This window comes from Solanum pennellii, chromosome 4 (genome assembly GCF_001406875.1).
Source record: "Solanum pennellii chromosome 4, SPENNV200".
Classification (NCBI taxonomy): domain Eukaryota; kingdom Viridiplantae; phylum Streptophyta; class Magnoliopsida; order Solanales; family Solanaceae; genus Solanum; species Solanum pennellii.
In genome coordinates this window covers 75,484,949-75,510,999 of record NC_028640.1, presented here as the reverse complement: position 1 = coordinate 75,510,999, position 26,051 = coordinate 75,484,949, and the positions used below count along the sequence as shown (strand labels likewise).

General features: G+C 30.1%; 3 protein-coding genes across 4 annotated transcripts in view; all 3 read left to right on the top strand.

Moving 5' to 3' along the window:
* Positions 1-3,169: 3,169 nt before the first annotated feature.
* LOC107018046 (pentatricopeptide repeat-containing protein At1g19720) lies at positions 3,170-6,270 on the top strand. Its single transcript, XM_015218405.2, has one exon. The coding sequence runs from the start codon at positions 3,289-3,291 to the stop codon at positions 5,941-5,943; it is 2,655 nt and encodes an 884-aa protein (XP_015073891.1). The 5' UTR covers positions 3,170-3,288; the 3' UTR covers positions 5,944-6,270.
* Positions 6,271-16,918: 10,648 nt separating this feature from the next.
* LOC107016001 (cytokinin dehydrogenase 5) lies at positions 16,919-22,519 on the top strand. The gene is made up of 5 exons (XM_015216471.2): positions 16,919-17,833; positions 18,241-18,368; positions 18,869-19,144; positions 20,328-20,590; positions 21,963-22,519. The coding sequence occupies exons 1-5, from the start codon at positions 17,263-17,265 to the stop codon at positions 22,297-22,299; spliced, it is 1,575 nt and encodes a 524-aa protein (XP_015071957.1). The 5' UTR covers positions 16,919-17,262; the 3' UTR covers positions 22,300-22,519.
* A 1,760-nt stretch (positions 22,520-24,279) lies between these two features.
* Positions 24,280-26,051, top strand: part of LOC107015904 (probable ubiquitin-conjugating enzyme E2 16) — a 4,028-nt gene continuing 2,256 nt past the window's right edge. The window contains exons 1-4 of one of the 2 annotated variants that reach the window (XM_015216332.2): positions 24,280-24,411; positions 24,522-24,625; positions 24,756-24,858; positions 25,255-25,318. In XM_015216332.2, the coding sequence (XP_015071818.1) occupies positions 24,382-24,411; positions 24,522-24,625; positions 24,756-24,858; positions 25,255-25,318 (301 nt within the window). In that variant the 5' untranslated portion in view covers positions 24,280-24,381. Of the gene's footprint in view, positions 24,412-24,518; positions 24,626-24,755; positions 24,859-25,254; positions 25,319-26,051 lie in introns of both variants that reach the window. The other variant, XM_027916019.1, reaches the window with a different exon arrangement.

Here is a 26,051-nt window from a genome sequence, read left to right as displayed (position 1 = left end):
TATAAATTTTTGACGTACAAAACCGTCTTTTAAGTTGTTAAAGATGCTGTCTCATCACACATTCATATTAGACAAAAAAATAAACTAGGGTTACGTTAGTACTTACGTACTTCCATCCCTTTTATTATGAACTATTGTTTTCCTCATCATCGGTTTCAGAATGGATATATTTTTTAGTTTTTTCATGTTTGATTGGTTGAATATTTTAGAAATTATTTTTTTGTGTGAAAATAAGCTTCTTAAAAATAAGTTATTTATTAAATAGGAAAAACAAGTTTCATCACTGACATTTCACATTAATTAATTGTGTCCTCCTGATTATCTAACATATTTCATCTTCACCCACACCACACCTAGCTTGCACCCCTAACCAGTGACAGAGTTAGGATTTTTAATAAGGGGATTCAAAATCTTAAAAAGTAAATCACGAACTAATTGAAGGGGGTTCGACATCTACTATATATGTAAAAAAAATAATCTTAACCGTGTATAAATAATAATATTTTCTGCCAGAAGAGATTCGACTGAACCGCCTAACTCTATGCTAGCTCCGCTCCTGCCCCTAACTCTCACGATGTTTGTCTAAATTACATACAAATATATTTTTTCAAAAAATCATAATATTTAATTTTTAGGCTAGTGTAACAAATTCAACGGTCTATGGCAACAAGCTACACTAGTAAAGTGTGAAATTAAATGACAGTGGGAATATTATATTGCAGAGCAAATATCGGATCTAGTTTTCATATTTACTGATTAAATGTCCTCCTCTATGAAATTTTAGTCGTTACAAATAAATATGTTACGAAATATTTGAGGTTTCAAAATAAAATAAAATATTTTTATTATTTATTTATTTTTCAATTCATACTTAATTACGTGAGCAATTTATATATATTATAACCTTTATAATACATTTATTAAATAATTTTGTTAGTGGTCGTATTAAGTTATATAATTTCAAACAACAATAACAAAAAAAGAAAGACCAAATGGAGTATTAATATGGTGAGACAATATTAGTCCTATATTTACTTGGCGTTATTAATAATTGATTCAAATGTTCAAACTACATTCCTGACGTTTAATCAAAGCTGTATATTGTAGAGGGCAAGCAACGCAGCCATGTTGGTTGTTTGGTTTGCGGACAAATTTATTTCGATTTGAGATAATTATAGTCATGTCATTATGATTCTCTGACTAATTTATCTCATTTTCCAAATAAATATAAACTTATTATGAGATTAATTACTTGTATCTTTAACAAAAAGGGTATAACTTTAATCTTTAAGGGGCTGTTTGGTTACTAGTTAGAGTTATGCAGGTATTAGCTATGCAGGATTTAGTTATACAGGGTTTAGCTATGCAGAGTTTAGTTATGCAGGATTTAGTTATGCAGGGTTAGTTATGCAGATATTATTTATGTAGATATTATTTAGTTATCGTAGAGATTACAATACATAAATTATTAACTATTGAATATTAAATTTATTGTAAATTATTAATATATATTATTTACAAAATAATAATATATGCTAATAAATGTGAAATATATAATGTTAATATTTGATTATCATATGTACCGTTAAAAAATATACAATAAATTTTTAATATTAAAAAGATATTTATATTTGCATAAATCAATCAAAATGTTAAGCATATAAAAAGAATTGAAAATATTCTATATATAATAAAAAATAAAACAACACACATGTTGATAGGAAACAATAAAATTTTCAATTAAAAAAATAAAATAAATTAAAAGAAATAAAACTGGTCTTAATATAAAAAAGAAATAAAAACAACAAACCTATATATAGAAAAATAATAAAGCATCCAATTAAAAACAATAAAATAAGTTAATAGGGTAAATATATAATTTATCACTTTAATACATGTATAACTAATACCCATATAATTTATTCTACCCTCATAAGTTATGTTGATATTAATTATGTAGGACTGCAAAAATGCAATCAAACATAGTATAAGTCATGATGACTTTTCAACCTAATAAAAAAATTTTACCAAACATTGTAAAACTAATACAATATTTTATACATGAATAACAAGCCCTCTTATACCGTAACCAAATGGCCCCTAACTTAATTATGCACATAATATTTTACCTTATTTCATAAACCAAACAACTGATGATTTTGTATATGTTTGAGTTATTTTTTTCTAGACGAAATATGTTGTTTGTTCCAATAAATTTAGTGTTTGAAGCTTAAAGAAGCAGCAACATACACCGTTCTTCCGCCGTTTGTTCCTCATTTCTTCAATTTCCAAGAGCTTAATCTCAATCTTGTTTTGGTTTTTGGTCGTGGTGGATTTGACTATTCACTCCTACGCTTACTCTCATGGACAAGTGGACAATCTTTAATGCCGAATTTTGCTTTCACATACATTTTGAAATACAAATATATAGGAAAAGCGATGAGTGAGCAAAAATTTGTGTATCTTAGATATATATGAATTTGTTATACCAAATACATTTTAAATATATATTTTGAAATACAAATACATAAGGAAAGAGGCGATCGAATAGGAGGGAGGCGAGTGAGAAAGTTAGTGTATCCAAAATACATGTGAATCACACTAGATACATGTATATAGGATAACAAATATATTTCAGATATATTTTGAAATACGAATACACAAGGAGAGAGGTGAGCGAGAGAGTAGAGAGAAGACAGGCTAGCGACTAGCGAGAGAGTTAGTGTATCTCATATACATGTAAATTCACTTGGATACAATGTATCTAGAACAAACTACGCCTAATTTTAACATCGTGTATCTAAAATACATGACGCGTCAGATACATATACCAAATACATGTGAATCCACTTGGATGCAAGGTATGTGGAACAAATTACCCCCAATTTTAATCTCATGTAATCAAGATATATACATAACTTTGGGTAAACCCCTCACTGTGTAATAGCCTACAAACCACACAGGGAATGTAAACTGCGTTAAACAAGCCCTAAGCAACAGGTTCTACTCAAAAGGCATTGAAGGGGATTGATTCCGAATTATATGTGTGGATAACCACTTTAATTAGGCATAACTCAGAAAGGCCGTAAGCCCAATACTGAAGTTGGGTTTCTAACCAAGCGTTGGCCCAAGTGAGGTTAGTTATGGATAATCCGAGTTGTCAATTTCTGTTTGGTTCAAAGTAGAATCATGGCTGCACTTCCTATGGCTCTCTGCAACTCATTCATCGCTCACTCAAAGTGATCATAAACTCCAAAAAAAGAAGAAGGAAAAACTGGGTACTCTCTAATGGAGAGTGTAATTCTTCCTTGTAAATCAATTTTTCCAACAATTTCAGAATTACCTCAAAATTATCATCCAAAAACAAAAGTACCCATCAATTTTGTACCCAATACAGAGGAATCAAGATTAACAGATACCCATTTGGATTATCTCTGCAAAAATGGGCGCCTCAGTGAAGCCATAACAACTCTTGAATCCATTTCCCAATATGGGTATAAGGTAAAAACCGAAACTTTTTCAAGACTGATAGAATCTTGCATCAATGAAAAGTCACTGTATTTAGGTCGTAAACTTCATAAGGAAATGAATATTTTACTAGAAAAAGTTGACCCTTTTATTGAAACTAAGTTGTTAGGGATGTATTCGAAATGTGGGTCTTTACAAGAAGCGTATGAGATGTTTGATAAAATGCGTAAAAGGGATTTATTTGCTTGGTCTGCTATGGTCGGTGCTTGTTCGAGAGATAGTAGATGGAGTGAAGTTATGGAGCTTTTTTATATGATGATGGGGGATGGTGTTTTACCTGATAGCTTTTTGTTCCCAAAGATTTTGCAAGCGTGTGCTAATTGTGGGGATGTTGAGACTGGTATGTTGATTCATTCTATAGCGATTCGATGTGGAATGGGTTCTGAGATTCGTGTAAATAATTCGCTTCTGGCTGTTTATGCAAAATGTGGGTTATTAGGTTCTGCAAAGAGGATTTTTGAGAGTATGGAGATGAGGGATACAGTGTCTTGGAATTCAATTATAATGGCATATTGTCACAAGGGTGATATTGTTGAGGCACGGAGGTTATTGAACATGATGCGTCTTGGAGGTGTAGAACCAGGTTTGATTACCTGGAATATATTGATAGCAAGCTATAATCAGCTAGGCAGGTGTGATGAGGCCCTGGAGGTTATGAAGGAGATGGAGGGTAATGGAATAATGCCTGATGTTTTTACATGGACTTGTCTAATTTCAGGTATGTCTCAACATAACAGGAACAGGCAGGCGCTAGAATTGTTCCGGGAGATGATTTTGAATGGGGTTACACCAAGTGAAGTTACACTTACAAGCACAGTTTCGGCTTGTGCATCTCTTAAGGACCTGAGGAAGGGAAGAGAGCTCCACTCGTTGGTTTTTAAGTTGGGATTTGATGGAGGGGTAATTGTTGGGAATGCTTTGGTTGACTTATATTCCAAGTGTGGTAAACTCGAAGCTGCTCGGCTGGTCTTTGATATGATCCCAGAGAAAGATGTATACAGTTGGAATTCCTTGATTGGAGGGTACTGCCAAGCTGGGTGCTGTGGAAAGGCCTATGATCTTTTTATGAAGATGCATGAGTTTGCGGTATCACCTAATGTAATCACGTGGAATGTGCTGATTACAGGACACATGCAAAATGGTGATGAGGATCAAGCATTGGATCTTTTCTGGAGGATGGAGAAGGATGGGAACGTTGAGCGGGATGCTGCTTCATGGAATGCTCTCATTGCTGGCTATTTGCATAATGGACAGAAAGACAAAGCATTGGGTATATTCCGGAAAATGCAGTCATCTGGTTTTAAGCCAAACACAGTTACCATTCTGTCCATCCTACCAGCATGTGCAAACCTAATTGGCGCAAAGAAGGTGAAAGAGATCCATTGTTGTGTTTTGCGTTGCAATCTAGAAAATGAGCTGTCCATTGCTAATTCTCTTATAGACACATACTCCAAGTCTGGGGGATTACAATACTCGAAAACAATATTTGACGTGATGTCAACCAAAGATATCATTTCTTGGAACACATTGATTGCTGGTTATGTTTTACATGGCTTTTCCAGTGAGGCAACAAAGTTATTTCATCAAATGGAAGAGGCAGGGCTTAAACCAAATAGGGGTACTTTCTCCAGTGTGATATTGTCTTATGGTCTAGCCAAAATGGTTGAAGAGGGGAAGCGTATGTTCTCTAGCATGTCCGAAGAGTATCGGGTTGTTCCAGGTCTAGAACATTGTGTGGCTATGGTTAATTTATATGGACGCTCAGGTAAACTTGAAGAAGCAATTAATTTTATAGACAATATGACCATGGAGCATGATATATCTATATGGGGTGCATTGCTGACTGCTTCTCGTGTGCATGGTAATTTGAATTTAGCCATCCATGCTGGGGAACAATTACTCAAACTGGATCCTGGAAATGTAGTGATCCATCAGTTACTTTTACAGTTATATGTACTACGTGGGATTTCTGAAGAATCAGAAACAGTGATGCGACCTAGAAAAAGAAATCATCATGAAGAGCCTCTTAGTTGGAGCTGGACTGAGATCAACAATGTGGTCCATGCTTTTGCCTCAGGTCAGCAATGTAATTCTGAGGTTCCAGATTCTTGGATAAAAAGAAAGGAAGTTAAAATGGAGGGATCCAGCTCTTGCAATAGGCTTTGCATCAAAGAAGAGGAGAACGAAGATATTACTAGAGTTCATAGTGAGAAGCTTGCACTTTCTTTTGCCCTCATTAACAGTCCTCAATCTTCTCGAGTGATAAGAATTGTTAAGAACCTCAGAATGTGTGAAGATTGCCATAGGATTGCCAAACTTGTTTCTCAGAAATATGAACGTGAAATATACATACATGACTCAAAGTGCTTGCATCACTTTAAAGATGGTTATTGTTCCTGTGGCAACTATTGGTAGGTAAGTGACCATGAACAGTAATTTTCCTGAAGACGAGTCTCCTCTTCTCCAAGGAGTTGATGAATCTGCTGTTTTCAGGAGAAAAGTTTTGCATGAGGTAAAGATCCTCTTTGACAATGTATAGATGATGGTGCAAACCGTAGCAACTCAAATGTTGTACTGCTGTAAATATGTGTTTTGTCAGATCTTGTAAATGGTTGAGAGAAATTTCAATTATGACAGTAGTTCATAAGCTCTGTATCAAATTGTACATATGCTAAAGAGATAATCTTTAGCAAGTGTTTCCCAAGGGTTTAGTTAGTCAACATTTTTCTTGTTTACTTTTGATGCATGTTTTCTGAATGATATGCCTAATAGACTGCTTAAGTTTCCGCTAACAGAAGGTTAACTCAGTTTTAGTCTAGTCAATAAGTCACCTCCATCCATATGGACTGATGAATGCACATTGTTAAAAGTCTATTTGTTTTCTTTTATTATTCTTTCTGTTTTTCGTTCATTCTCAGATAGTCCAATGGATAGTGGAACATCCAGCTCCATGTACTGGTGGAGAAGGTGGGAAGCCATGGGACAATGAAACTTCTTTTGGGATCAAAAAAGTGGTCCTAAGCAGATCAGAGGCCATTTTCTGTATCGCGATGATGTCTGGTGTGTTCCCAAGTTGGCTTGTAAATGATTTTGTACACTCCTTTCTATCAATGTAAACTTTGGACTCAATCAACAAAGGTTGAGGTACTTGTGTGTAAGGTCACAAGTTCGAGCCGTGCACCAAGTAAACTATGTCTAGTGTTTTAGTGTATATGGTTCAATGCATCTGCAACACTTATTGGACATTCAAAGAACCTCAAAGCCATCTTCTCTTACAAAGATTTTGTATTATTGTGGGCTTTTGGTAGTCAACAAAGATGAGCTTTAATGGGCTTGACTAGAATACTGATGGGCTTTGACTTGGTCCCTTCAACATATGTGTAAGCCCACCATTACTAAATCTTCTTTTTCCATTAAGCTAATTAATTAGGAAACCAATAATATTATATAGTTAGATTTTTGTAATTATTAGCAAGCAATATTGACTTTTCAGTCACATAAACTCTTCCAGTTGAGAGGCAGCTTAACCAGTTTTATGGAAAATATCTGATGACTAACCAAATGAATGTATTTCAATTAGCTGTCTAACATAAAACAATTGACTTGGTCCGAATAATCCAAATTTCCAGCATCGTAGGGTATATTTAACGATTTCTTCATATTCAGAGGTCGGTTATGAGACTTTCTAGCTAAAGATAAAAGAATTCCGAGTCATAATTTTTCATTTATCATGTGTTTTAAATGTTGTTGCACCTCTATAATTTGTGAGGAAAAAGAACAAGGAGTGGACATATACCCCATCAAAACAAAACTAGGTCAACAAATTAAAGAGTGAACAATGACTAGTAATAATATTTATTTATAAATAAAAATGGTCCCAAATGTTCACAATCATGAAGTGGGCAACTCACTGTGGGTGCGCAAACTCCTAATTATTCTCTAATTAGCTAGATTTTCTTGCACCAAATGTTATTCCATGGTGGCCAATGGCCACTAATATGTAACAGTAGAAACAAATTATATGTTTCTTATTTTAATGAACAATATTTGGTTCCCACTTGGTGCCAATAGGAGTGAGTATATGACCCAATTAAATCTGAACTCGCGTCGTATAGTCTTATGATACGATTCAGGACTTAAACGACTTGAGACATTTGATAAATGAGTACTTATCAATCTATCACAATCCATGTTAATAAGATAATATACTCTTTAGGAACGTATAACAATTATTTTTAACCAACATAAGCACTAATATTGTAAAATGATTATACAATTAAGGTCATATGATAAGGTAATAGTAACCTAGTTAAATATAATCGTAACTAACATGCTATCACGTATTACTATCAAATAATTATATTATCAGCGCGTATAATTTAAATTTAGAATAATACTACTAGGCCAGCCAATCATAAATTAGAGTACTCTAGGGTTTCATTAATTATATTGGTAGGACATGCCACATTTATTGTGTCACTAGTCATTATAAAATTCCAAAACCAACAAATAACACACTCATCAGTTATAATCACTATTTAAACATCATATGATACAATATTAATTCACTGTTTTTGTCCATTTTTATTATTTTTTTAATGGTCATTCTTTTTCTTCTAGTTTGGATCCTCATTCAACATGCAATGCCACTTGTCTGGGCTGATTGAACTTGTTGATTTTCTTTTTGATTGTTTATTCTGATTGACATTTGGTTTTGTAGTATGACAACATTACTTAATTTACTATTCATGATTGATTCAAGATGTCAAAATTTGTCCATAAGATCATGTTTGTCTCGATTTATACTAGACAAGGTTAATAATATTACTGATCATTTAATTTATTGACTAGATTCATTTTAACTTGTGTAGAGCGACTTATTTTAAAATTGTTCTAATATATATTTTATATAGTCATGATATAAGACAAAAGTTTATCAAATACTCAAGCAAATTATAAAATACCAAACTTTAATTTTGAAATTTACTAAGACTTGGACAGGTTTGGTTTTGATCCGATTTTTGCTCATTTTAACCTAACTTGCTTCAAATCAAATAATATTTAAGCAAATTAACGATTCATCTACTTATTAGCTCAATTTATTTTAATATTCTCTTATTCAACTCAATCCATTTGTTTAAGACTAATTGATAATATAGGCAGAACTAAATAAATTATATATTTCATTTCAATCAACATGTCTCTTCAAACTCCAACCAAGTCATATTTGAGGTATAAAGATTCTATAATTCATGTTTCTCTGCCTCACACATAAAAAAAAAATAATCAGAAACTAATAGAAGCATATGTTGTTCTTGTGAAATTAGGTTTTAGGCTTAACTCACCCCCTAAAAACTAGCTCAAATGGTGGAGGATTGTCCAAACCTTATAAGGAGTCCGTCCATCTCATTAACCACCGATATGGGACTTTTGTCATTCTCCAACACCCCACCTCACGCTCAGTGCTTAACAGTTGGTACGTGGATAATTTTGATTTTTGGGGGTCAAACATCGGGTGAGACAGACCCTGCTCTGATACCATGTGAAATTAGACCTAAGACTTAATTCAACAACTGTGATATATCATAAAAACAATAACCAGTTATGAGTCAATAAGATTCAGAATTCATAAATTTAAATTATACATGAATGTGAACTTGTTATTGAGTCGAGAGTGTACCATAAAGAATTTCTCTTTCTTTACAGGATATGTGTATACATTATCTTCGTTAAACTTCACCGATGAGATTTTACGAATATGTTAGTGTTGTTGTACATAGACGTGGGAATTGTCAATATTTTGGTCTTAATTATATTCTTGGAAAAAATGCTATGCTTTAGAGACATATCATCATAAATCAATTTAGATGAAAAATTCTTTCAGGTAAGCCATTATTTCTTGACAAAACATATGTGTAGATAAATAGAACAATGAATATATTGTGTATATATAGTATAATTTTTCGATAAATAATTTAAATAAACAGTTAGGTCACTAATTCAACCCCTGCTGACAGCTGCTTAATTGAACATATATAAAACATTATTAATTTGAACATGAATCTAGCTGGCTAATTGATAAATTAAAAATTAGGTCAAATATCCAAATAATTGATCGACAAGTCCATCTCCTATATGTTTTCATAATTTTTGTGTGACATTGTCATCATGTGTCAAATGTTTTTTCTGTTTGAGTGGTTGCACTCATCACATGATCATGATTCTTTTTCCAAACAATTTTTGTCTAACTTAATTAATTGGATATTGGACTATGCTACAAAATTAAACTCAAATTAACGTAAATGTTTTAAGTTGATTAGACTATTGCGCATGCTTCATATAATTATTTCTACAAGACAAAATTGAGAATAATGCTTTCTATTTTTTTCTGTTACGGTCAAACTTTTCTACAATAATAACATTTAAAATGATACATGTTAGCAGTTACAAACAAAAACATGTAATAGTATTACTTTTCGTACCTTGTTTGGCTATAAACGAAAATAAGATACTTGTTAAATTTAAAATCTCAATTGATTTATATATATGATATTGACAAAAAAAAAATTATCTAAATTTTCAGCAAAAGGATATTCAATACCTTTCCCTTGAAGGTTGCATTGCTTAATAATTGACTCTTTTATCTCACCTCAAGTAGCGATAGAGGCAGATCCACCTCTCTACGTGTGTTACACGTGCATTTAATAATTTTGAAAAAATTATATATATATATATAAATTTATTTTTGATAAATTGACAAAAAATATGTTATAAGTAATTAACTGTGCACCTATTAAAAATAGTAGAGTGTTATTGTGTTGCTGATATAAGCTAGAAATTCATCGACGAAATCTAGATTTGAATCCAGATAGAATAGTAAAATAAATATCATTACTGTTATAGATATAATGTTACTATAGAATAGTAAAATATATCACAATAGATAAATTGATTGCATTAAAGTTACAAAGCTGACTAGGAAAGTAAAATTTTTGCAAAGAACTTTTGATGTTCAGTCACATTCCATGCACCCCCATGTGGTAAATTACTTTTTTTGTGATTTATTTTTTACTTTTACGAGTTTTTTTTCTTTCTGATAATGGTACCCCTAAAGTTGCACAAGATATTATTTTTATGCAATAATATTTTATGCAAAAACTTTATAATAAGTAGAGAAAAAGAGAAGAATCAAATCTAAGGAAGAATAATTGGTGTAAGTGAAAGGTAGAAGCAACAGAAAAGTGAAGAGATTCTTCTCCTGTTTTATTTAATATTATCAATAGCTTTTGAGTAAGATATTAAAGTTAAAAATTTATTTTTTAAAAATATATTTTTGCACTTTGCATCTATAGGTTCCTGTTATGCCTCTTGCTTTGCACTTTTGTCTGACAAAAGTAGTGAAGAAATCATTATAACGAAACGGACTTGATGTTGCGAATGAGATTGTTTTTTTCTTAATCAGATATTTTTAATTCAAATTTTGGATATATATAAAAGTTTCTTCGTAGGGAGCGGTCCATCCTCTCCTCCTGAATGAAGTCGTACACAATGCGAATCTAGTATAGTCGATCTCCCTCGCGAGTACCAGATAACCAAATAAAATTTTTTAAAAAAGAAGCCTTGAATTGTTCTCCTTTTTCCTTTAAAGTAATTAAATAATTATATATTCATGTAACTCAAGAGAACAAAAAATGACATAATGATGGATAAAAACAATTGGGGTCAGTTCCAACTCATTAGCAGTATATGAGTTGTTTTCATTCCCTTGAAAAAAAAGGATATTTGAAGACAAGTACTTTAATTAATTAGTAATTAATTAACAAAGACAAAAGAAAAGATAAAAAGCAGAGGAAAAAAACTTTAGCTTAAAAGGGTTTAGTTTTCTTATTTTGGTTAAGTTTGAAGCTAACTTTTTCTTTTTAGCATGATGTTATAAAGACTTGAATTTAGGATCTTTGTCTCGAATTATTTAATACAGAAATTAAAAATAAGGATTAAAGTATCAAATATGAGTCACATCAATATTGTAAAATTTTTTTTTGTATTTATAAGTGAATAAGTTGTTTTTTTACATTTTTTCCTAGAAAGACATATATATATCAGTTAGTTATTCATATATTATTTAAAACTTCTTTTATCAATTTCAGAAATTAAATACCTCTCCATAGGTCCATAAAGATTTGTTTTATTCAGTATCAAATAAGTAAATAAAACACGTTTAAATAATTTCATATAGTCACATAAATCATAAATGCATGAATATGATGTACCAAAAAATTTGTGGTTTATAATAGAATAGAATAAAGAGAGAAAAATACAAAAACTTACCTTATGAACAAGACTCTAAAATAAAATGTTTTATAAAAAAATTATCAGTATATTTGAAATTATATCTTGATAACTCTCTAAAACGCTTATAGTATCATTATGAATATTAAAATTAAAATTATAAAAACCTAGAAATATACATACTCAATTGCGATGAGATAAAATTATATTTATTTATATCAAATCATATTCGTGCGCAGATAATTATATTATAAAACGAGAATAATGTCTAATAAAATTTTATTAATTACAATGACTAACAATATATTGTAAAGATAACTCAACAAAGTGAAGGATTGGACAAATCTCAACCTAATAAATTACTATATATAAGCATTTCACGAGTTGAATAATATAACGAATTAAAGATGATTTAAGTTTATTTTTTAATTGAATTTATTCTTTCATATCAATTATTGGGCCCTAGAATTGATCCTCCCCAATTTTAAAATGCTCCAATTGGCTGTAAATTATCTTATTATACTATTTAGATTTGTTTCCTAAATTAATGCATTAGAATTTTATGTCTATCCTAAACATTAACCCCATCACTAGTATTTTAGACTATATTGACAAAAATAAAATAAAAAAAACTTTACGTAAACATAAGTCCACTTGGAAGATATTGCAAACATCATAATTCATAAATATGGTCAAATAATTTAATCTTTTTTTTTTCTATTGTTGCCTCTTTCATGGGAAATATTTTTTGTTATTATAATTTATTAGGTTTTTTTTTAAAGGGTGCACTAATTTCTTGAATTTCTTTCCAAACGGTTATTATGTGCACCCCTACCCTCTTTTTAAAATATACTTTTTTGGGAAATTGCTTTTGTTAAAATTTAAACAATAATTATTGAACTCGTTTATATTTATCTATTTTTTAAAAATAATCTTAACTATAATAGTATGTAAAATTGGTTTATATGACATGAATTGTTTCATTATCACTTTGATGAATCATTTTCCACTTATAATTTTAGAGTTCTAGAGTAGATTCTTGTCTTATTCCTTATTTGGTTATTAATCGTGTAAGATTATAAAGTTTATCTATATGCTACAAATCATTCCATTATTACTCTGATGAATCATTTTCCACGTTTAATTTTTAGAGTTTTAGAATATATTCTTACTCGATTCCTTAATTTGTTCACTTAGTGTGTTTTCCACTAAAAACAAGATGAATTTACATGAGGATTTCTTCCGAACGATATATAATGCTGAGTTGGATAATGATAATAATATTATTAAAAGTATAACTTGATTATGAAAGCTTAAAAAACTTTATTCTAATAGCAATAAATGAAAAAATAGACAAAACCTATATGACCCTTTTTTCCCCCCACACTACATACACCTATATGACTAGCTAGATGTATAATTTATAGTTAAAATACAAATGATGATAGATAATTATGCTAAAAAATACACAATAACTGTCATAATCTTCAACTTGAATTATCCATCAAAGGGGTCAAAATCCTTAGATTTTCTTCTATTTTTAATCAGATTTTATTTTGGTATCTTTTTTAATTTCAGGGCATAATATTGGTAACGAATCATTTATATGATGACATAGACATTAATTGGATATTAGCAAATAGCAAGATGCCTATGTAAGAATGAAATTAAAAATTACCTAATTTTGTATGTGACATTGATTTAATTATTTAAATAATAATTAACCAAAAATAATTCATTAAAATCTTACCTGGAATGTACGTCAGGACTAGTAAATGAGTATCAACGTATTTATAAACAAGATTAAATAATTATAATATTAACTAATCACTTCCCACTTCCCTTTAACATTATTTAATAAAAGATAATTTTTTTAAAAAAAAAAAACATGTTGGCCTTATATTAGATACAAATTCAATAATTTTTGCTTAGATCTTATATCTGGAATGAAACGTCTTGGTCATTCACCATTTGATTTAGTCAAATTAATTAATTTTAATCGTCGATCAAGTCAAGACGTATAATTTGGATTAAGACTAATGTTTTGTTATGTCCTTTATGTTTGTTACTCCAGAACATGAAACATTACATATGTTCAATGTACTTACATCAAATTAATTAGCCACTATATGTGCTGTCGTTAATTGTGTTCTAATCATACTTGATTAATCATCTGAATATTAATTATGTTCTAATAAGACTTGATTAATTTAACAATCTGAATATTAGGACCTATAAATGTTTATCAAAGTCTTCTATTGACAAAGACTAATTAAGAAACAAATTTGTGGTGGTTATGGAGGAACTAAAAGAAACAATGAAGTTACATCATTTTCTTTACTAACAAACAGAAACAAGTAGTTGAAATAATAAATTCAAGATGGGCCAAGGATTCACATTAATAATTCTACATACTATTCTTAGAATTTGGTCTTTGATTCACACGTGATACACCTGCAACGCACGTGATCGTCAGAAACTGATAAATAAAAAATGGGTCCAGAAATTTATATTTAAAACGATATATACGTAATACATTTATTGATAATCACATACTTTGGCATTGGGTGGATGTTAGCTAAGAGCATCACCTCTAAAAATGAATCTTGTAATACTTAAATTTAAATTTATTAGTCAGACATCAATATTGATATCGACATCTAATGCCAAACAAAATAAAAGAGAAAGAAAGAGACTCATACATATTGATTATAGCACATTTATGTTGAAGTCCACAAAACCTAACTTAGTAGGTATTTTGGAAAGAGCCATATCTAATTGTATCCACTTGCGTCTATAACAAGTTCTTTTTTTTATTGTATATATATACACATATATTTGGAAGAAAACTTAAAAGTCCTCTTAGGTTTTGGTCAATATACTTTAGGCAACTCATGAAATTTGGAAAATCTTTTAGTGATTTTTTTTAGGTGCTCTTGTTTTTTTTGTTTTTTTTTTTTTGGTTTAGGGTGGCGTGGGGGGAGGGGTCAATTAACTAGATATATGTACTAACACCATATGTTGTATATAATCATATATTTATATAAAAAATAAATTTTGTAATCTTAAAATTACTTGTTACTTAAATAATGTAGTATAATGTTATAAAAAACTATGTTATTACTGATAAGTTTGTCTATATCGAGTGAAATAATTTCATAATGTAAAAGTTATTTAACATGTTATTATATTTAGTGTAAAAGTTATTTATTATATCATTATATATAAGTTAAACTTTTGAATCGATAGTATACGAGCTTAATTATAACAAAAGTATGGCTTAGAAGGTAGGACACGTTAATAATTAAGCAGTCAAAGTATGTATACATTAATTATTATACATATATATACTATATATCTCAACAAGTGGACCTAATTATTGTCACAAATATTGTAGTTGGTCAATTATTTGAAATCTAACAATAGCCAACTATTGAAGACGTAGACTCAATCTAATACGTACTCAACAAGTTCTTCTACTGTTCATACATAACTACTTTTTTTTTTTGTTGTTGTTGTTGATAATTATGGTGTTACAAGAGAAAATCGTATAATATTTTTTTCTCCAAAACTCAAATTTAATACTTCATAGTCGTTCTTCTCCCACTTAATTGTTTTTTGATGATATTTGGTAAGATAAATATTTTAAAGTACTTATATATACGATATATAAACAATAATCAGAATTGTGGTATAGTAATAAATATTTATTTATCTGTAATTAGATATTTTGAATTTAAGCCTTTAAGTATGATATTGTATTTAAATTTAAATTCAATATATATATCAGGTGAAATAATAAAAGAAGTTCATAATTATATCTATATATATTAAATTTGTAAAAATTGATCTTTCCGTATGAACATGGTAGCCATCCATCCACCAATAGGAATGCGACAAAGCTAAATAATTCTGTTTAATTGAGTCTTTTCGTAATTATATTTTTAACTTAATTAGTAGCAATATTAAAAGCAACAATTAGGCACCACTAGTTTCTAATTTTTAACCTGATTAAGCAATTAAATTAGTAAGACAGATCCATAATCAATGCTTAGATTTCCTTCGTGTGTTTTATAGCTTTATTAATTCAATCCATATGTTCATCAATCATCATTAACTTAATAATTCTTCCTTCAGTTCAGGGAAGATAGACACTAATCAATAAGTATTTATTAATTTATTAAATGGAGGTCTAATTTCTTACTATTAATTAGTTCCAAATACTATAATGCAACTCTAGGCTATTATTGCCTAGCACCAATAATCCTCAATATTTTATTAATATATTACCTTATGAACATCATTTAGACATTAAAAAAGAAAAAAATGACAAAAGTTTCATCTCTCATTTTTTTATTATTAATATCCCCTATTAGTTTTACAAATTACATAATCTTTCATTTTTGCACATTTGATTAATATATTTCGCGTATTAAATTAATGTATCTCGCGTATCTGATTAATGTATTTCGTACATCAGATCAATGTATCTCGCGCATCAAATTAGTGTATCATGTATAAAATGTACATCAGATTAGTGTATCATGTATAAAATATAATGTATCTTATTTAACATTAATATATCTCGCGCATCTGATAAATGTATCAGCAATTATATTATTGTAGAATTTCTATAACTATAAACTTATAAGAGTCATTAATTTTATATTAAAAATATATATTTATGTCATTTGCCTTTAAAAAGATATAACAAGAAATTGCGATCTTTAGCCTTTGCGCTTATATATATAGAAGAGGTAAATCATAGTAAACAATGCCTATACGACAAGCCCGATGAAAAAACATATATAATATTTCGAACTTGAGATTTAAGACTATCTAAATTTCCGCCTCGTTTAATTCGTCGGAAAAACAAAAGAACGGACCCCGTCGAACCAGTCCTTCCGCCCACGTGAAGGTTTCCTTGTATGTGTCCCCACAGAGATCCTCCGTATCCCTTAATGGGCCCCATTAAAACCCGGGCCCATCAAAGTTCACTCGTGTCAGGCCTCATCCTCGCACGTGACTATTCTCTTCCCATCTTCACTTTCCTCTGTTCTCTATTTTTTTGTCCTATAAATACCCAACTTGTATCTCACATCATAGACAAAATCTCAAATTAACTCATAAACTTTACTATAAAACTTTTTTTTTTTTTGAAAATATTAACATTTCTTACACCTTCAAATATCTTTTGACGTTATAAATGATTTTCTCTTAAGAAAAAAAAAGGATTTTTGAGAATCTTTTGCATGTTTTCGATTTTGGTAAATCTTTAAAGTGTAATCTGTCTTACGTTAGTCCCACGCTTCTGCTGACGATCCTGGTACTTCTCTTCCTGCCACAAGATTTTGTTCCCTTTTCCAAGAGTCGCGATATTTATTTCAAATTTTAAATCCGTCTCTTTATATACACGAACAACTTACACCCTTACTCTTTACAATTATGGCTACGAAATTATTGTTAACGTTAGCGATATGTCGCTTAATTGTTACCGTGGGATTTACTTTTAACCCGAATGACCTTTTACGGCTCGGGCTCGATGGTAAACTCAGCGCAGCTCCAGCCGATTTACAATCCGCTTCGGTGGATTTTGGCGGAGTGTATAGAGCCGAGCCGATGGCGGTTCTTCACCCGGCTACATCCGAGGATGTAGCGAGGCTAGTAAAGGCCGCGTATGACTCGGCTCGTGGGTTCACCGTGTCGGCTAGAGGTCATGGACATTCGATAAACGGTCAAGCCATGACGAGAAATGGCGTTGTGGTTCAAATGAGCGGCGGCTTGAAAAATAAGATGTTGACTATTTCGGAGAAATTCATGTACGCTGATGTTTGGGGCGGAGAATTATGGATTGATGTGTTGACGTCCACATTAGAATATGGTCTCGCACCGAAATCATGGACTGATTATTTGTACTTAACCGTGGGTGGTACTCTCTCTAATGCTGGAATTAGTGGTCAAGCTTTTAATCATGGCCCTCAAATTAGCAATGTTCATGAACTCGATGTTGTTACAGGTACGATTAACTTTTTTTATATTGTCAGTGTATATACGGAATTTATTTTTCGTAATAGATTTTGTTATGAATGAAAGTGGTTTGCCAGATATGTAACTTTAGAACAATAACATGGGATGTTAGGATAATATTTTGTTTTGTAATATTTTTAGATGGGTACAATACCTTTATTTTTGTGTTAATTATGTACGTACTTCACGAAATTGTGGATGTACTACCACATGGGGTGTTTTGTTTTTAAGCTTAACTACTTATAAGGTATGGTATAATCATTGTAATTAGCAAGTACCAATAATTATGTTAAGATCATTGTCATAATTATTGAGATAAAATTGGAAACAAATTAGTACTATATGGTTAATTAGTACCATTTTATCATAATTGATGTGACATATGTTTGAAAACAGGTAAGGGTGAGCTATTGACATGTTCAGAAAAAGAAAATTCTGAGCTGTTTCAAGCCGTTCTTGGTGGATTAGGACAATTTGGGATCATAACAAGAGCAAGAATTGCACTTGAACAAGCTCCTCAAAGGGTATTAATATATATATATATAATTTTTTTTCTCAATATACGTTATACTAAAATAAAATCCGTATACATCTCACTCTTTTCGAACTGACAATGTCACTAATAAAAATAATATATTGTTATTGTTATACTTTACATGGTGGGGTTTTTATTATTTTTTCTTCTTAGTATTAGTTTTTGGACAAAGACACGAAAGGAGGTGGCATAATTCATGACATATGAGATGAAAAATGGGTCCTTTGTATGTAGCTTTTTCCAACTTCATTTTAAAAAACCGTTGTTTTTACGGCACTGTTAATGTTGACATCACTTTTAATTTCCACAAAGTTATGTTATCATAATTTTTGTTTAGAGAATTGTATAGGGTGATAGTCAAAACATAAGATTTTATCAATACACGACGAGACAAATTCTCTAAACTATCTTAGTTTTTTAAGTTACTATTCAGTTCTGCTATTGTTATAGTGTATAAAAGTTAAACTCGTTTATTTAATACGTATACAGGTGAGGTGGATTCGAGTACTATATTCAAATTTTTCAACATTCACACATGACCAAGAATATTTAATATCATTGCATGGAAAACCAGCTTCACAAAAATTTGATTATGTTGAAGGATTTGTTATAGTTGATGAAGGGTTAATAAACAATTGGAGGTCTTCATTTTTCTCACCAAGTAACCCTGTCAAAGTTTCTTCTCTTAAAGCTGAAGGAGGTGTTTTATATTGCTTGGAAATCACAAAAAATTATCACCTTTCAAATGCTGATACCATTGATCAGGTTTGTTCCCACTATATTCTAATCAAAATTATAATAACACCGACAACATACTTCGTATAATTTCACAAAAATAAATTTTACCTCTACTATAAGTGTAAGATTAGGATCGTATTAATCCACTGTAACAGATAATCCGTTTTATTCCATATAAAAAGTTTAAAATATGCATATAACTTTAACTCAATTAAAAGTTATACATATTTTTGCTAAATATATTCTATTGTTGCTACATCATTATTATGTTTTCTTGATAGATTACTTAAGTAAAAAAAAAGTGTCTTTCTTTTTAGTTTAATTAGTTTGTTGATTCCTTCACACATGATGCACACTATTACTAATTTGAAATTAAAAGATGGATAAAGTTGATGATCTATCGATGCTATATATACTTTAACTTTAATTAGCTCTCTGATTAATGCATGTTTAGTGCGAATAAAGCCTGTAAAGTATACAATTAATATTTTTGCTAATAGGTGGCGATACTATACCTTAGACTCCTATTTTTCTTCTTTTATTTTACCTACTCAATCTTCTTAGATATTAATAACTTGTACTATAAAATTATTTTATTTTGCATCTGATTATGAATATTTAATTTATTATTTCCAAAAATCATTTCGTATTATAATAATAGGCTTGAGATAACTAATTTTATGAAATATTATTATCTATTCCATGTCGATAGCCAAACGACTTGGATTAGCAAGATTAAGAAATGTGGTATGTTATTTAATTAATTAATTTCTGACATTAGAAAAATAAGAACATTCTACAAAGCTTATCTGTCGTTATTCCTGTTTGGTACATATCCAAAACAATATATTTTTTTAAAAACAAAATATTTTTTTAAAGTATAATTATTTTATTTGATGACAGAATTTTACGTAAAAAGATGGAACACAACATGCACAAGAAAACATGGAAGATCTTCCATAATCTATCAGATCCTAAGATAGAAATTATTTTTCTAAAAAAAAATATTAGTATTATATATTATTATAATATATGATTATTTAATTATATCTAGTGACCACCCACCAATATTTATTCCCTTGAGTCTAATAATTCTGTTAATTTTTTCAATTTTTAATTAGAGTTTGCATTAAAATAAAGATAAAAGTTCATTTTTTTTGTACTTTGATTTTATTATTTAATTTCATATTTTTTTTTAATGAAAATGCAGGAGATTGAAATATTATTGAAAAAATTAAATTATATTCCAGCTTCAGAGTTCACAACGGACCTTCCTTACGTGGATTTTTTGGACCGGGTTCACAAGGCCGAGTTAAAACTCCGGTCTAAAGGTTTATGGGAAGTGCCACATCCATGGCTAAATTTATTTGTACCAAAATCAAGAATTGCTGAGTTTGATAAAGGAGTATTTAAGGGCATTTTGGGAAACAAAACTAGTGGTCCAATACTCATATACCCTATGAACAAAAACAAGTAAGTTCTCATCCCTTGTAAATTTACTCTTATACCCTTAAAAATCGTTTCAGGATTTTCGATTCATGAGTTCTGAATATTAAAAACAGTAATCTAGTGAATTCTTAATGAATTGATTAGTTTTTTTAGTATAAATATGAGACCAAAACTATCTTGTTCAGTCACACTCGTAACTAGTAAAATTAAAGCATGGCGGTTGTTCTTTCATATAGGTAATTTTTTGCAACATGTTAAATTATGATGATAGTAAAATACAACGATAATATGTATGTTCGTCTCTTCTAATTAAAGTATATGACTATATTATCTAAAAGCTTAATCTGATCGTAAAAAAACACTCAGTTATATGTATTGACATGATATACTTGTACAGTCATGTACCTCTCTTACGTTGATTGTCCTGCATGCATGCAACAAATTAAAACACTATGTATATGATTTTATGTATAATGAATATACAATATCGTATATACTTTTGTTGTGCCATTAATTTACTCATCATCATTAGTCATGACACAAACTTTTGTAGAACTAGTGATATGTCTATGTCATGTCATGGAATACTACTCACAAATTTGGATTATATGTTCATCAGACATCTCACCCAATTTTCTCAATTTTATCGAAAATTACGAAATACGTAAAAGAATCAAATTTTTCAACAAACATTCGTATAGTATAATGGTCCATTTGTTAATAATGGTCCCTATAGCTTAAAAGTGTCTACTTTTTCGTGCAGAGTTTTGCTGTAATTTTGTTTTGTTCTAGCTACCAAACAAACAGTAAAATAAAATTGTCCATAGTAAATACGAACGAATCCAATATAGGAATAAAGACAAAGTCAATAAAGTAGGGATCGAGTTGAAAATTTAATTAATGCGCGCTTTAAATATATATTTAGAGGTTTATTCGAGTTTTTTTGGTAGAACATATATTATTAATTTATGTAATATACAAAAGGTTATTGTACTTCTTTATTTTTTCATATATTTACTTTTTTATACTTATAACTTTTTTAAAGAAAAATTCGACTGTTTCGATATCTTACTCCAATGCTTTGTGGTCAGTGGTTTAATTTTGTTGTTGTATGATAAGTGGCATGTCAAGCTAAACACGTGGCACACATGCATGATTTTCCAGCAAGGATAATTAGAACTATTTTTTAAATTTTTTTCAAAATAAATCCAACAATTAATTAGAAATGGTCCAAATTAAACATTCAAGATTTTCTTGTCAGGAGGATCTTCCTTAAGGGGACCAATTTTATTTGGCTTGTGTAACATTCGAAAATTATCTTCTAGTACTATATAGTCCAATTAATACAACAAACTTATTCAATTTTATCGCTTACGAAAAATTCTACGTATTTCAGATGGGACGATAGAAGTTCGGTAGTTACACCAGAAGAAGATGTGTTTTACTTGGTCGCGTTTTTGAGGTCAGCATTGGAGAGTGGTGATGAGACACAAACGTTGGATTACCTAAGTAATCAAAATTATGAAATATTGAAGTTTTGTGAGGATGAAAGTATAAATGCGAAACAATATTTGCCTCATTATGACAATCAAAGAGAATGGAGGGACCATTTTGGAGAAAAATATTGGACAAGATTTCAACAAAGAAAATTAGAGTTTGATCCAAGGCATATATTAGCAACCGGCCAAAGGATTTTTATGCCTTCTTTTAATCCTAATATTGCTAATTGGTGACGTTTGATTACCTATTAATTAATTGGTATTAGTAGTTATTAATTACGATTTAGAGATTAGTTGAGATCAAAACAAGTTAGTAATAGATTTGATAGGATCATGTTTAGTGTATTTTATGTACATATCAAGTGGGAAAAAAGAGCAAAAAATTATTAATTCACTTATTTATTTAGTAAAGAAGAAATTAATCTTCATCCCAATGATTGGGTTTCGAGTTTAATCTATGTTCTTCTTTTTTCTTTTCTAGGTAAAGATGTTTGATATCTGCTTTATTGTCTGATGATTAATTTTAATTTGTATAAAAAAATTTACATTGAAAAATAATGCATATATTTACTCCGTAATTTTCTTAGTTTTTTTTTTTTCTATTTGTAAAAGTGTAGTACGTTTGAGGAGTGGTTGGTTCTAAAATTTTGTCATTTTGCAAGCATAAATTTGCATTATTTGGGAGGCCCTCATATTTTCTTCATGAATATGACCTATCAATTAAGAGGTCATCTTCAAGAATATTTCACAAAAAATTATAATAAAAGTAGAAAAAGACTTGTGTTTTCACAAAAAAATTATAATAATTAGAGAAGCTTTGCATTTGCAACTTGAAATTATTGTTAAAGAGTATACTATTAAAGCAAGATTAGGAACCATTTTGAAAAACTCTCTCAGGTTATCCCTTTTTCGAGATGATTGTTTAGTAAATGATTCTTCGTCTTTTTCAGAAAAAATAATATTATTGACCTTTTAGATAGCACGACGACATTTGTGTATATCAATCATCATTTCTGCGGTAGATTTACTGCGTATTTTGCTTCTTGGGCTGGACCCAATTTGTGTTAATAACTGCGGTTGGCCCAATATGAATTAGGCTTCCTTTATAAATGGGCTCATTTTCTCAATATGCTTTGGGGATAAGCCCAATGTTAACGGGTTTGCTATCTAATTTTATGAAATTTGACTTTTCTTCTTCTTCATATTTTAAGATAAAAATAACACTACACACACATTTAAGGTCAAATTTATTTTTATTTATATTACTCGACTATAAGACCTTATGAATTATTTTCTTTTGGTCTGAGACCTTATAACTTTGACAAACCCTATTTATTTTCCCTTTTATTCCGTTCAATAGTTCAAAATCTATGTATTTTTATTTTTCAATAACTCTTTAAAATACAAAATCCAAATAAATATAGTTCTTATATAATTAGTTTTCAAAATTTTAAGCCCAAATCAATTCTTTCAACAATAATATGATATAAAGATTTGTTGGCCTATGTTGTTTTAAGCCGTTTAAAAGATCTGTTTCGTGCTCTCGGATGAAATTAATTAATGTTATGTCCTAATTGTCATTTTTTGATTTATAAAAAATAAATATTAATGAGTTCATACATTTATCTGAGCTTTCTGCTTCATAGAGGTGCTTTGGATTGAGTAATCATATAACAATTGACATTAAAATAGACCAATCAACGCCTTAATATCATTAACTCATGATAATTTTTTAAATTAAGAACTTCGTTTCACTAATAAGATCCAATTCAGTTAACCAATAAGCCGAATTAGTATGCAATTGAGTTCATATTTACTTTTTGTATGACATATAAGATAAAATGTGAAATATATGGAATCAAACAAAAATAACAAATCTAGACTAAATCCTTTTTTCTTTCTTCCAAATCTTATGCTTCAAAAAATAAAAAATATGCAAAACTTTTTATCATTTCAATAAACGAATAAACTTTTTCCGAAAATCCCACGTGGACCTTTTGTCACGTGACTCCTCCTACAACATTCTCCACGTGTCCAAATCTAACGGTGAAACTCACGTGATATCCATCTCACCAGAAAAAACCCCATTGACCCGATTTGATCAATTTCTGTAACAAAATCTCCTTTTTTAATTTGCAAAAATAACCCAATTACTTTTCATAATTATAAAACAACCCCCTAAAATTTCTCATCACTTACATTTTATACCCTAAATAAATTTTTACTTAAATTGATTCACTCGACGTTCACTCTACGCAGACCAGTTCCTTTTTCCTTCTTTTTCTCTTCTGTAAGAACTCACACCCCATCGACACCATGACTAGTCCTTCTGCTTCATCTCGCAAGGTTTGTTTTTATGTCTATTTGTTAAAAAAAAACTGAATCTTTTATGAATTATATGAACTTTTTTTTTGTTTTGGTAAAATGGGGTTGTTAATTGAGTTGAAATGTAGTAGGTTTTGAGCAAGATCGCTTGTAATCGGTTGCAAAAGGAGCTAATGGAATGGCAGGTTAATCCTCCTGCTGGATTTAAACATAAAGTTACTGATAATCTTCAAAGGTATATATTTTTTTTTTCTATGAAATTGATTTTTGTGTTGAATTTCAAGAAAAGGGTAGATTGGAAAAAGGAAAAAGATTTCATCTTTACTGGTTTTTTTTTCATGAATTGTTTGGATTTTGTGCGGTAGATGGATCATTGAAGTGAATGGGGCACCAGGAACTTTGTATGCTAATGAGATGTATCAGCTTCAGGTTGATTTTCCTGAGCATTACCCTATGGAAGCCCCTCAAGTGAGTTTTGCTGTTTTTTTGAGTATAATTTGTGAAGAAAATTGTGTCTTGCTGTTGTTGTAGCTTAATTTTAGGATCAAAACTTTGTTTGGTTGAAGATATAAGCAGTAGATATTTTCAGTTACTATATTAAGAAATTTCTAGGCTTTGTCAGTATGGTGAAGTGCAACATTCATTTTAAAAAGGGAATACTTGAGAGAATTCTTTATTACTATAATAAACTAATAGAAATACTTTAATATATATGTGTGTTTTTGTGTTGGTTTAACAGCTTTAAATACTTCAATGGGGAGTCTGATTTCTGTTGTCGTATGTTTGGTATGCAAAATATTAGTTTACTTGTTTGATATAGTAATTTTCTTCTTTAAAAGTTTATTTTATCTCTTGACTTGACAGGTTGTTTTTATCCATCCAGCTCCATTGCATCCTCACATTTATAGCAATGGACATATCTGTTTAGGTTTGTTTTCCCATCCTATGCGAAACATTTGTTTACTCATTTGGTCTTAGTTACTTACTACGATGCAATAGCGTAAAGTAATCTATGTGGCACTTGAATACGTAAGGAACAAAAACGGCATATATCTTATGACTGTACAACATGAGGTGAGTGAGAACTGAGAAGCATTTTCCCCCTATTTCCTCAGCATGGCCATTTCACAACGGTATCGTACCAATTCAAGATACCATTTCTTTTTTTTTTTTTGGTCCAAAAACAACGGTATCTTGAATTGGTACGATTATTTGATTGCAATTGGGCTAAGTGTGGTGCTGTTGCCCCTGTTGCTTCCTTGATTATGGTTCTCTGTTTTTCTTTTGTTCCGTGTACTAGTATGTTGCTTCTCAACAAACAAGTTGAGTAATGATTAAATCTAGCCTACATATGGTTATTTTGATTTGGCTCTGTGGACTTGAGGTGCATTCTTTCATTTGTGTATGTGTCTGTTGAACTCATGTTTGTGGAAATGAATATGAAAATAAATTAGCGTTTAACATCTCCTGGATATTTTGAAGCTTAAATTAGACCCGCTTGGTCAAATCTAAGATTCCTATTTTACACATAATGACACTCCTTTGTAAGAATGACATGCCATTTTAAGACCACAAGATTCATAAGGTACTTTTGGTATGTTATACACACCTTCAACTTTGTGGTCAGTCAATCTAAGATACATAAAATGAACCGGGGGGGG